At 40.0% G+C, this 13,784-nt stretch overlaps 1 protein-coding gene across 1 annotated transcript in view; it reads left to right on the forward strand.

Moving 5' to 3' along the window:
• Positions 1 to 13,784, forward strand: part of LOC108535334 (E3 ubiquitin-protein ligase NEDD4-like) — a 74,749-nt gene that overhangs the window by 53,864 nt on the left and 7,101 nt on the right. Inside the window, exon 5 of the mRNA XM_017881320.1 lies at positions 12,485 to 12,538. Within this exon, the coding sequence (XP_017736809.1) occupies positions 12,485 to 12,538 (54 nt within the window). The remainder of the gene's footprint in view (positions 1 to 12,484; positions 12,539 to 13,784) is intronic.

Below are 13,784 nucleotides of genomic sequence, written 5' to 3' on the forward strand. Positions count from 1 at the left end.
AACAATAACTCGGAATCTAAAGTAAAACTCCCACAGTCATTTCCAACAATGTGTTTAAGTACATGTTCTCTCTATAGACTGTCACTTTATTGCTAACACATCATTGTTTATTTCTTTTGTTTGTTTTTTTTTTTGAGACGGAGTCTCGCTCTGTCGCTTGGGCTGGAGTGCAGTGGCTGGATCTCAGCTCACTGCAAGCTCCGCCTTCCGGGTTTACGCCATTCTCCTGCCTCAGGCTCCCGAGTAGCTGGGACTACAGGTGCCAGCCACCTCGCCCGGCTAGCTTTTGTATTTTTTAGTAGAGACGGGGTTTCACCGTGTTAGCCAGGATGGTCTCGAACTCCTGACCTCGTGATCCGCCCGTCTCGGCCTCCCAAAGTGCTGGGATTACAGGCTTGAGCCACCGTGCCTGGCCTTGGTGTGATATTTTTCTAACCTATTTCTCAGGCACTTTGCTATGCTTGTTAATGAGATGGCCACAGTCCCTACCCTCAATGAAACTTACTGTCTAGTATGGACCAGTGTGAACAGATAACTCAAAATTATTACCAGTGTGCTGAGCGTTATGGAAGGGAAAACAATGGTACCAGAGAGTAAATACAGGGATGGGGGATCACTTAGTCTAGGAGGTTTAGGAGGGACCCCTCTGACAAAGTGTATCATTTAGGATGCTTTGAGCTTCAAATTATAGACTCGAGGTAACAACGAAAACTGCCTTACACAATAAGCATACTGGTTAGCTCTAATCATAAGAAGCATAGAAGAAGGTTGGTCATTGCAGCAGGTGAAAGAAGTCATGCTTGACCCAGCTTCTGTGGGATTCTCTTGGCTTGCTCTCTATGGTCACAGATACTTATAGCAGTTCCAAAGACACGATGATGTCCAGAGGCTGAAAAGGCAGAGCTTTTTGCTGAGTACCTCTCTCTCTCTCTCTTTTTTTTTTCTTTTATACAGAGTCTCACTCTGTCACCCAGGCTGGAGTGTAGTGGCACGATCTCGACTCACTGCAACCTCCGCCTCCCGGATTCAAACGATTCTCTTGCCTCAGCCTCCGCCTCCCAAGTAGCTGGGACTACAGGTGCCCGCCACCATGCCCAGCTAACTTTTTGTAGTTTTAGTAGGGACGGGGTTTCACCATGTTAGCGTGGATGGTCTTGATCTCCTGACCTCATGATCTGCCCGCCTCAGCCTCCCAAAGTGCTGGGATTACAGGCATGAGCCACCGCGGCTGGCCTTTGCTGAGAATCTCTTTAAAAAAGTGAAGAACCTTTTTCCAGAGGACCCTCCAGAAAACTGGATCTTTTTCCCTTGGGCCAGAATTGTGTAATGTGCATATTTCCTACCCCATTGTTGGTGAGGAAAATGGTATTACCCTAAGGCTTAGAGGAATCAAAATTCAGCCCCTGGGAGAGAGGAGTTGCTGTCTATCCCTAACATACATAGTCACCCAATATTTGAATAAAATCATAATTCTTTTAGCTAGGAAGAAGGCAGGAGACCCCATCAGTGGAGCAGTAAGTAAATTATGATACATTCATACAATGAAATCCTAATCTGCTGTTTAAAAAGAGGCAGGTTTATATGTTTTTATAGATAATTCATTTCAGATTATATTAAAGGAAGGAAGAAAAATGCAGAACAAGGCCAGGCACGGTGGCTAATGCCCGTAATCCCACGACTTTGGGAGGCCAAGGCGAGTGGATCACCTGAGACCAGGAGTTCAAGACCAGTCTGGCCAACATGGTGAAACCCCGTCTCTACTAAAAATACAAAATTAGCCAGGCGTGGTGGTGGGCACCTATAATCACAGCTACTTGGGAGGCTGAGGCAGGAGAATCGGTTGAACCCAGGTGGCAGAGGTTGCAGTGAGCCAATATTGTGCCACTGCACTCCAGCCTGGGCTATAGAGTTGAACTCTATCTCAAAAAAAAAAAAAAGAAAAGAAAAATGCAGAAAATTGTATATAGGAATATACTATTTGTGTAAAACCAGAAAATTTTTTAAATGCTTTCTTATAAGCTAGTATTTTAGAAAATAATTCTGGAAGGACCTAAGAAACTGTTTACAGTATTTGCTCTGGGGGTGGGACAAAGGTAAGACAAAGATTTATAATTCACTATATATCCTTTTTTACTGTTTTGGTTTTTTCTCTGTGGCCATATATTTACAATTTAATTTTATATTTGTTGATTAGAGATAATTATTTGTATAAAGAAATAAAGTGGAAAGACATAAAACATTTAAGTTAAAATGCTGGAATACTTTCTATTTTATATTGTTTTATGCTTATGAAAATACTTGTCTAATTCATTTAATTTTTTACACTTTTTATTTTACAGTGTTTTTTTTTTATTATTATACTTTAAGTTCTAGGGTACATGTGCATAACGTGCAGGTTTGTTACATATGTATACTTGTGCCATGTTGGTGTGTACAGTGTTCTTAAAACATATGCACAGGAAACTTGTGCACCAATGTTCATAGCAGCATTATTCATAATAGTCAAAAATTAGAAACAGCACAAATGTCCATCAACTGATAACAAAATGAGATATACACATATAATGAAATATTATTCATCAACAAAAGGGAATTAAGTACTGATACAAGTTACAGCGTGGATGAACCTTGAAAACATAAGTGAAAGAAGCTGTATTAGCCCATTCTCACAGTGCTCATAAGATATGCCTGAGACTGGGTAATTTATTTATTTTTAATTATCATTATTATCATTATTTTGAAACAGAGTTTCGCTCTTGTTACCCAGGCTGGAGTGTAGTGGCGCAATTTCGGCTCACTGCAACCTCCGCCTCCTGGGTTCAAGCAATTATCTTGTCTCAGCCTCCCAAGTAGCTGGGATTACAGGTGCATGCCACCACATCCAGCTAATTTTGTATTTTTAGTAGAGAGGGGGTTTCACCATGTTGGCCAGAATGGTCTCGAACTCCTGACCTCAGGTGATCTGCTTGCCTCAGCCTCCCAAAGTGCTGGGATTACAGGCATGAGCCACTTCCTCCAGCCAAGACTGGGTCATTTATAAAGGAAAAAGTTTTAGTTGACACAGTTCAGCATGGCTGGGAAGGCCTCAAAAAACTTAATCATGGGGCCGGGCGCAGTGGCTCACGCCTGTAATTCCAGCAGTTTGGGAGGCCGAGGTGGGCGGATCACGAGGTGAGGAGATCGAGACCATCCTGGCTAATACGGTGAAACCCCGTCTCTACTAAAAATACAAAAGATTAGCTGGGCGTAGTGGCGGACGCCTGTAGTCCCAGCTACTCGGGAGGCTGAGACAGGAGAATGGCGTGAACCCGGGAGGCGGAGCTTGCAGTGAGCCAAGATGGCGCAACTGCACTCCAACCGGGTAGACAGAGCGGGACTCCGTCTCAAAAACAAACAAACAAAAGAAAAACTTACAATCATGGCAGAAGGGGAAGCAAACACATCCTTCTTCACATGGCAGCAGCAAGTAGAAGTGTCAAGAAAAGGTGAAAACCCCTTATAAAGCCATCAGATCTTTTGTTTTTTTATACTTTAAGTTCTAGGGTACATGTGCACAACGTGCAGGTTTGTTACATATGTATACATGTGCCATGTTGGTGTGCTGCACCCATTAACTCATTTACACTAGGTATATCTCCTAATGCTATTCCTAATGCTATCCCTACCCCCTACCCCCACCCCATGACAGGCCCCAGTGTGTGATGTTCTCCACCCTGTGTCCAAGTGATCTCATTATTCAGTTCCCATCTATGAATGAGAACATGCAGTGTTTGGTTTTCTGTCCTTGCCATAGTTTGCTCAGAATGATGGTTTCCAGCTTCATCCGTGTCTCTACAAAGGACATGAACTCCTCCTTTTTTATGGCTGCATAGTATTCCATGATGTGTATGTGCCACATTTTCTTAATCCAGTCTATCATTGATGGACATTTGGGTTGGTTCCAAGTCTTTGCTATTGTGAATAGTGCCACAGTAAACATACATGTGCATGTATCTTTATAGCAGCATGATTTATAATCCTTTGGGTATATGCCCATAATGGGATGGCTGGGTCAGATGGTATTTCTAGTTCTAGATCTTTGAGGAATTGCCACATTGTCTTCCACAACGGTTGAACTAGTTTACAGTCCCACCAACAGTGTAAAAGTGTTCCTATTTCTCCACATCCTCTCCAGCACCTGTTGTTTCCTGACTTTTTAATGATTGCCATTCTAACTGGTGTGAGATGGTATCTCATTGTGGTTTTGATTNTATCTCATTGAGGTTTTGATTTGCATTTCTCTGATGGCCAGTGATGATGAGCATTTTTTCATGTGTCTGTTGGCTGCAGAACTGTCTTCTTTTGAGAAGTATCTGTTCATATCCTTTGCCTACTTTTTGATGGGGCTGTTTGATTTTTTTTCTTGTACATTTGTTTTTAAGTTCTTTGCAGATTCTAGATATTAGCCCTTTGTCAGATGGGTAGATTATAAAAATTTTCTCTCATTCTGTTGGTTGCTGCTCACTCTAATGGTAGTTTCTTTTGCTGTGCAGAAGCTCTTTAGTTTAATTAGATCCCATTTGTCAATTTTGGCTTTTGTTGCCATTGCTTTTGCTGTTTTAGTCATGAAGTCCTTGCCCATGCCTATGTCCTGAATGGTATTGCCTAGGTTTTCTTCTAGGGTTTTTATGGTTTTAGGTTTAACATTTAAGTCTTTAATCCATCTTGAATTAATTTTTGTATAAGGTGTAAGGAAGTGATCCAGTTTTGGCTTTCTACATATGGCTAGCCAGTTTTCCCAGCACCATTTGTTAAATAGAAATCCTTTCCCCATTTCTTGTTTTTGTCAGGTTTGTCAAAGATCAGATGGTTGTAGATGTGTGGTATTATTTCTGAGGACTCTATTCTGTTCCATTGGTCTATATCTCTGTTTTGGTACCAGCACCATACTGTTTTGGTTACTGTAGCCTTGTAGTATAGTTTGAAGTCAGGTAGCGTGATGCCTCCAGCTTTGTTCTTTTGGCTGAGGGTTGTCTTGCCAATGCGGGTAAGCCATCAGATCTTATGAGAACTCACTCACTATCACGAGAACAGCATCAAGGTAACAACCACCATGATTCAATTACCTCCCACCAGGTCCCTCCCACTACACGTAGGGATTATGGGAACTACAATTCAAGATGAGATTTGAGTGGGGACACAGTCAAACCATATCAGAAGCCAATTACAAAAGACCATATATTGTATGATTCCATTTACATGAGGTGTCCAGAATAGGCAAATCTGTGGAGACAGAAAGTAGATTAGTGGTTTCCTGGGAAAGTTGAGGGAAAATGAAGAGTATCTGTTAAAAGACACAAGGTTTCATTTTGTAATTGTAAAAATGTGCTAAAATTGTGGTGATGCTTGCACATTCTCTGAATATATTTAAAACCACTGAATTGTATACTTCAAAGGGAAGAGTGTATGCTATGTGCATTATAGCTAGTAAAGCTATTTTAAAGATGTACCTGTCTTGTTTGTTCCCACAACCACTGGCAGAATGTTCAGGAATATTGCTTCAGGTTATTTATGAACACAATAGAATCATATACTTATCAATACCTTTGTTCTTTTTGGAAAATTGGAAACTCTTTTGGCAACTTTTTTCCTCTGTTGTTTTATGCATTTATAGACTAATATAGTTATTCTTTTTTTTCAATAAGTCTATCGCTGATATTTTAATTTTTTTTCTGCTTTTGCCTTTTCTTAAAATATCATCATATAAACTGTTTTTTGTGATCATAGTTTTATTTCTATCTTTAACAAATTAAAAAAAATCTTTTGAAAGAATTTGCACATAATTTTAAAATGAGATAGTATGAAAGGGCTTATAATGAAAACAATAAATTCTAGTGCTCTGTCCTCCCTTCTGTTCCTGCTACCCACTTTTTAACTGTTTCTGTTTGTTACTCTGATCATATTTCCCATATTATTAAAAAGTTCATGCATGCATGTTCCAAGTCGATTTCCAACTATGATAGATGAATAAATAGCCAACTTATGTTTGGCCATTCATAGAATTATTGCGTAAACATAATTTTTCCTCAGAAATTTGAAGACATTGCTTTATCATCTTTTCCAGTTGTATTTTGTATTTCTGTTGAAAGATATGATACTTGTTCCTTTTTTCTCCCTCTTTCCTTCTCTTTCTCTGAAAATTTTATGATTATTTTATGCCAGTGTTTTAAAATTTCACAGTGATATGCCTTGTATGTACAGTGTTAAAAGTCCATTGTGTTAGGCCTTTGGTAAGTGGATTAGTCCATTCTGATGCTGCTAGTAAAGACATACCCAAGACTGGATAATTTATAAAGGAAAGAGGTTTAATGGACTCACAGTTCCACATGGCTGGGGAGGCCTCACAATCATGGCAGAAGGCAAAGGAGAAGTGAAGGCATATTATATATGGTAGCAGGCAAGAGAGTGTGTGCAGGGGAAGTCCCATTTTTAAAACCATCAGATCTCGTGAGACTTATTCATTACCAGGAGAGCAGTATGGGGGAAACCACCCCAGTGATTCAGTTATCTCCACCTGGCCCTGCCCTTGACACGTGGATTATTACAATTCCTGTGAGATTTGGGTAGGGACACAGCCAAACCATATCAGTAAGCATTTCAGTCTAATGAATACTGTTTCTCTTCAACTCGGACATTGTGTGAATAATTTCTTTAATGATTTTCTTCCCTCTGTATGATCATTTGGGGATTCCAGCTAGTTGAGTGGAAGGTCACCTAGAGTGATTTTCTGTTCTTCTCAATCAGAATTCCTCATGTGAACCACAGAATCAGAAAATGGTTTGAGTAACTATTTTCTCACATCTTCCAAGGCTCATCTTAACAAGTACCATTCTAGATACATGAGAGAAGTTAATAGATAACATACAGTGATTGTCTAGGACTAGGGTCAGTGAACTTTTTCTTAAAGGGCCAGAGAGTAAAATATTTTGGGTGTTGTAGGTTGGGAGGCAAAATCAAGGTTATGGTTATAGGTATTTATATATCTATCTGAAATGTAACCATTTAAAAATATAAAAAATATTCTTATCTTGTGAGCCATTAAATTAAAAAGTAGATTGCTGGCTGGATTTAGCACACAAGCCATAATTTGCCCAACCTCTTTTTTAGGGCATTAGGGGTTCATTCTTTCACTGAATCTGTTCAAAAAAATCCTCTTTTTTTATTTTCACTCATTTCCCTACAACTTAGCTTTTTATTTTACCTTTGGGGAGATTTCCACAAATTTTTCTTAAAGCACTTCTATTTTAATTCAACAGTTTTCATTCCAGCACCTCTTTTTTGTTTTCCAGTTCCCTTTTTTAGTATCTTGTTTTTGTTTTATGGATGCAAGACATTCCTAAATGTTTCTAAGGATACTCCTTAGAGTTTTTAAAACTCTTTTCTTTTGTTTCCTAAATTATCTCTTTTCCTTTGAGGACAGTTTTCTAATTTGTACGTTCGTGATCTCTGGTAATCTAGTCATACTTAACAGTGATAAAATAGAAAAATCATCTGTTGTTTCTCTAGGTAAAATGCATAAACATTTAACTATTACATGTTACATTTTTAGTTTCCATTTATATTTTATATATTAAAACTGATGCTTACAGGAACAGAAAACCAACCACTACATGTTCTCACTTATAAATGGAAGTTACACATGAGTATGCATGGATACAAAGAAGGGAACAATAGACACCGGGGCCTGCTTGAGGGTGGAGGACAGGAGGAGGGTGAGGATAGAAAAGCTACCTGTTGGGCACTGTGCTTATTACCTGGGTGATGAAATAATATGTACAACAAACCCCCACGACACACGGTTTATCTACAGAACCAACTTGTACATGTACTCCGAAAACTAAAATAAACTTTTTTAAAAAAGGAAAAAAATCTGATGCTTATATTTTCATTAAATCTCCTGAAAATAGACATAAAGAGAAGATCTCTAATAAGAGGGTATGTGTGCACGCGTGCTCATGCGCGTGTGTACATGTACCATCCAGAGGCGAAGGTGGTATTTGAGACATTCTGTCATTAGGGTAGTTGCCCCTTTTGCTTTGACACTCTGTTCTTTCGGTGGTTTTCAGCTTCCTCTGCCCTCCATCATCACTTCCATCGCCACTTCATCTGTCTGCTAGGTAACTGTTGAAATTGCTCAGCTGCTGATGGCCCTCTCATCTTCTTTACTGTAATGGTTTTATATCTTTTACAAACTATTGCCTACGATTTAAATAGAATCTCCCAAGAGAGAAGATAAATGTTTATGTTCAGGTTGCTAATTTTTAATTAGTATTCTCACTACACATTTTAAACTATATTTTTACATTTATTATGTGCTTCTGAAATACAAAAAGCAACATGAATAAGTCATTTGTGGTGTTTATAAGTCAGTAGGGAGATATCACACATATGCCCAATTAACTTTAATAAAAAGAAAAAATGCAGTAAGTCTGATCAACTACTTTGAAAACAGGAGAAGTAGTGAATGGGGAGGTCAGGCTCTAGGGAGAGGTTGGCATTTGAGCTGGGCTTGAATGATGAGCACAATGTAGACATGTAGAGTGGAGAAGGTGTTGCAAGTGGATAGACCTTAACATGCACAGAAATACAAATCAGAAAATGCAAGAAGCGGTTAGTAGTGAGTTTCCAGTGTGATTACAGTATAGGGTAGATATATATTTGGTTGGGCAGGGGTACATTTATAGGACACAAGGCCAGAAGGGCAAATTGGACTCAGATCATGAAGGATCATTCCATACTCAAGCGTTTGGATTTTGTTATTTAGACCACTGGGGACAACTTTTAAGTAGGGTGTAAAGAGGGCCTAAATGTCTTCTAGGTAAGTAACTCCAATTACAATAAGAAAGACAGATTAAAAAGATAAGATAGGCCAGGCCTGATGGCTCATGCCTGTAATCCCAGCACCGAGGTAGGTGGATCACCTGAGGTCAGGGGTTCAAGACCAGCCTGGCCAACATGGTGAAACCCTGTCGCTACTAAAAAAAAAAAAAAATACAAAAAATTAGCCAGGCCTGTGGCACGCCCCTGTATTCCCAGCTACTTGGGAGGTCGAGGCAGGAGAATCACTTGAACCCAGGAGACGGAGGTTGCAGTGAGTTGAGATTGCACTACTCTACTCCAGCCAGGGCAACAGAGTGAGGAGGGGAGAAAAAAAGATAGTTGAGGTAGTAAATCCTGTTACGAGCTGTTAATTACAGTCTGAACCAGGACAGCAGATTAGTTTCTTAGCAATATTCATTAAACATCGGCAGTGTCTGCTAGGTATTTTGATAGACATTGATACTTTGGAGGGTTTTCCTCAAAATGGTTTCTGTAGCCCTGTCTCCCTCCCTACTCCCACTGGGGCCATCCTGAGCAAAGCTCTACTGACTCCATGCATGAGTTACTAGGGCTCCAGCTCCTGTAGACACCAGGGTCTCTCTCCAGCCCAATTCATTTTGTGCATCACTGACAAAATAATCTTGAGATGTGACCTAAATTATGTCATGTCTCCTTTTAAAACTGCTTTGGTCCCCCTACCAATCAAGTCTTAACTCTTCTTCTGGATGTCAGTATCCCCACCCTGGCTCTACCCTAACTAACCAAACTTTTCTTGCCAGTCTCTAATACAGAAATATTCTTGTGAGGCCATGACGGGAGGATCACTTGAGCCCAGGAGTTCAGGATCAGCCTAGGCAACACAGTGAGACCTTGTCTTTACAAAAAAAATTTAAAAATTAGCCGAGCGTGGTAGTGCATGCCTGTAGACCCTCAGGAGGCTGAGGTAGGAGGTTTGCTTGAGCATGGTTTCACTGAGCTGTGATTGCGCCACTGCACTCCAGCCTGGGTGACAGAGTGAGACTCTATCTCAAAAAAAAAAAAAAAAATTGTCAGTCTCATTTCCTTAGAGCATGCTCATTCTGCCCCCGTGCCTTCTTTTCTCATGTGACTTTGCCATGCATATTCTCTATACCTTCTCATTTCAATTCTTCCCATCTTTCAAGTCTCATCTCAGTTACATCTCCTCAAAAGTTCTTCTACATCTTCTTTGAAAAAAGATTGTCTTACACTATTTTTCTTTTTTCTTTTCTTTTTGTTTTTTGAGACGTAGTCTCACACTGATGCCCAGGCTGGACAGTGCAGTGACGCGATCTTGGCTCACTGCAATCTCTGTGCCCCAGGTTTAAGTGATTCTTCTGCCTCAGCCTCCTAACTAGCTGGGATTACAGGTGCCTGCCACCACACCCAGCTGATAATTTTGTGTTTTTAGTAGAGACAGGGTTTCGCCCTGTTGGCCAGGCTGGTTATAGACTCCTGAACTCAAGTGATCTGCCTGCCTTGGCCTCCTTAAGTGCTGGGATTACAGGCATGAGCCATCGTGCCCACCCTTTTTTTGGTGGGGAGGGAGGGACAGGTTTGCACTCTGTTTTCCAGGCTGGAGTGCAGTGGTGCGATCTTGGCTCACTGCAACCTCCGCCTCCCAGGTTCAAACGATTCTCCTGCCTCAGCTTCCTGAGTAGCTGGGATTATAGGCACGTGCCATGACATCCAGCTAATTTTTGTTATTTTTGTAGAGATGGTCTCCCTATGATACCCAGGCTGGTCTCCAACTCCTGGGCTCAAATGATCCTCCCACCTCAGCCTGGGAGTGCTGGGATTACAGGTGTGAACCAGCACATCTAGCTGTCTTAACACTATTTTTCCATCCCCATGATGTCTAGCCTTAATGTTTGGCATGTCTATGCTCAGTTACTCCATGGTCACAATATGGCTGCAGGAGTGCCAGCTATCCTAACCACATTTCAGACAGGAAAGATAAATGCAAGGGGCAAAAGGGACATCTCTCCCAGCTGAGTCAGCCACCTCTGAAAAGCTCTCCCGGGAAGTGACTGGCACTAGGTTGGCTTCATTGGTTGCCCCTAGGTACAAGGGATAAATTTCTAGATAGGCATATTCAGGGTCTCCATGTTAAACAATTCCAGAGAGCACCATTCACAAAAAATATATATAAAATAGAACAGATGATTCAATATCTTTATCTGGGTTTAATATATATACATATGTATCATATACATACACAGTATGTATATGTATTTTTACATATGCATATTGTATATGATAGAGTATACATATGTAAAAAGTTATCCAGCTGTATAGTTAAGATTAGTATACTTTTTTCTTCCGCATCCCAACATTAGTATACTTTATACTTCACTGAATATATGTTGTACTTCAGTTTTCAAAAATTAATGGTTTCCTCAACAGGTGTCCAATGTGGTGAGCCTGGGAATGTGGCTGTAGGCAAAACTAGGATTATGTTCTCAGAAGGAAAAGGAGACAGTTAGTTAGGTATCTAGAAATCTTTGTCACAAGTATAGGACTTTTTTCTACCAATACTTTTGACATGTACACCAATGTTTTAAGATATCACAGTGTACAATATAATATATGTATTATAGGGGAAAAATCAACATAAATATGAATATGTTTTCTTCATTTTAAACTCTGGTACAAAAAAAGTATTAAAGATTACCTTTCTGTTTGATGTCACATAGATTTTTATTTTGATATTGAAACATTCCTACAAGAACGAAAGCATTGGCTTTGAGAAATAAAATATTGCTTGTAATTTTTATTCATGTGCTACAAAATTTAAACCTTAAGTGAAAACTCAGTGTATACTTTTGACTGCTATGTACTTTATATAGTAAAAGCAACATGTGATTTTATTAAGTCAATAATAAAAGGATTCACAACACTAGTTTCTGAAAATAAATATCCACTTTGGGTCGCTCTACACTGATAAATAAAAGCAAGAAAATAAAAGCGATTATAAGATGTCAAAATCTAGTCTGTATTTTAAGGATTTGCAAACATTTAAGTAATCTTTTGAAATTTTCTTTTACTTCCTTTTGTTCTATTAGAAAATCTGAAAATAAATAACCAAATTCACTTTGTTGTTATTGTGAAACTACTAGAAAATGAGTGACACATGACTAGTCTGCTCTTATTTCATGTAATTTAAAATACATTCCAAATAATAGGATTAGCAAATGGCAACATATTTTTGTTTGTTTGTTTTGTTTTGTTTTTCTGGAGATGGAGTCTCTCTGTTGCCCAGGCTGGCGTGCAGTGGCACAATCTTGGCTCACTGCCATCACCACCTACCAGGTTGAAGCGATTCTCCTGCCTCAGCCTCCCAAGTAGCTGGGACTACAGGCACATGCCACCACACCTGGCTCATTTTTGTATTTTTAGTAGAGACAGGGTCTCCCCATGTTGGCCAGGCTGGTTTTGAACTCCTGACTTCAGGTGATCCACCCACCTCGGCCTCCCAGAGTGCTGGGATTACAGGCATGAGCCACCGCACTCAATCAAATGGCAACATCTTTAAGCATTTATTTCTCAGTGTCTGTGGGTTGATGTTTACTTGTTTTTAAATAAAGATTGTGTTTTCCTTACTTAGGTTCATCCTCAGCAGCACCGGCTTCTTTTTGAAGTGTTTGACGAAAATCGATTGGTAAGTTATATTGTGCTTGTGTGAAATATGAAGTAAGGGTACGTTTCAGTAGAGCAGCCAGGGGAAGTGGATAGGCAATCTGGGATTTGAGAGGCGGGTTGTGGGTGGTTATGGAGACTCTGCGCAAAATGGTGAGGGAGATAGAATTTGTTTTCTTCCTCCTGGTGCTACTTGCTCCCTTTCCATTCTCCTCCCAAGCACCTCTTCTGATTGCCAACATATTATAAGGCCTTACTGAAGACCTCTTGTGACAGGAGAGGACAGAAAATCAACCTGTTTGTCCTGCCTTCCCTCTCACTCGTCCATGACCCCTGGTTCCGAGTCCATGGCACTGGGAACCTTCGCCCAGAGTATCCTTCAGTTGTGCCGCCTTCCTACAGTGGCCTTTCTTAGGGTTACCCGTATCCAATGGACATCCTATCCACTCTCTCATCCCCACTCTTCTACAGAGGAAATCTGTCCTTTTTACACTGATAAGGAATGAGCAAATAAAGTTTTCTCAAGGATGGCCAGCTCTTACAGAAGCAAAAAGCAAACTTAAACCTGATATTCTTTTATAAAATGATTGTTCTCGATTTCTGAATTCCTAAAGACTATCTTTTTTTTTTTTTTTTTTTTTTTTTTTTTTTTTTTTTTTTTTGAGGGAGTCCTCGCTCTGTCGCGCCAGGCCTGGAGTACAGTAGGCCGGATCCAGCCCACTGCAAGCTCCCGCCTCCCGGTTCACAGGCCATTCCCTGCCTCAGCCTCCCGGTAGCTGGACTACAGGTCGCTCTGCCACCGTCGCCCCTGGCTAGTTTTTGTATTTTTTAGTATGAGACGGGGTTTCACGGTGTTAGTCCAGTGATGTCTCGATCTTCCTGACCTCGTGATCCGCCCGTCTCGGCCTCCCAAAGGACTATCTTAAAGTCCTATTCTTTTCCTGATTTTGTCTCTGAGGATCCAATCTCAAACCCTCTTCTTAGCAGCTTACATTTATATTTTAAACCTGTAAGATTTGAACAGGTAAGTATACAAACAGTGTTATGTGTGCAAAGCTTATCAGTTACAAGCACCAGAAAAATTAAACAGTTTTGTTCATTTTTTAGCTAACAAAGAAACTAGCTTTTTTTAAAAAAAAAAAAAAGTCTGTTTTAATGTTAAACCACATTCATGTTTTTTGCCCTCAAGAAGTGATAATTATACTAGCAACTAAAGATATTGCCAATGAAATCTTTAATAAACATCATAGTAAGCAAAAGTACATTAT

Source organism: Rhinopithecus bieti, unplaced genomic scaffold (assembly GCF_001698545.2).
Source record: "Rhinopithecus bieti isolate Rb0 unplaced genomic scaffold, ASM169854v2 scaffold_1106, whole genome shotgun sequence".
NCBI classification, from domain to species: domain Eukaryota; kingdom Metazoa; phylum Chordata; class Mammalia; order Primates; family Cercopithecidae; genus Rhinopithecus; species Rhinopithecus bieti.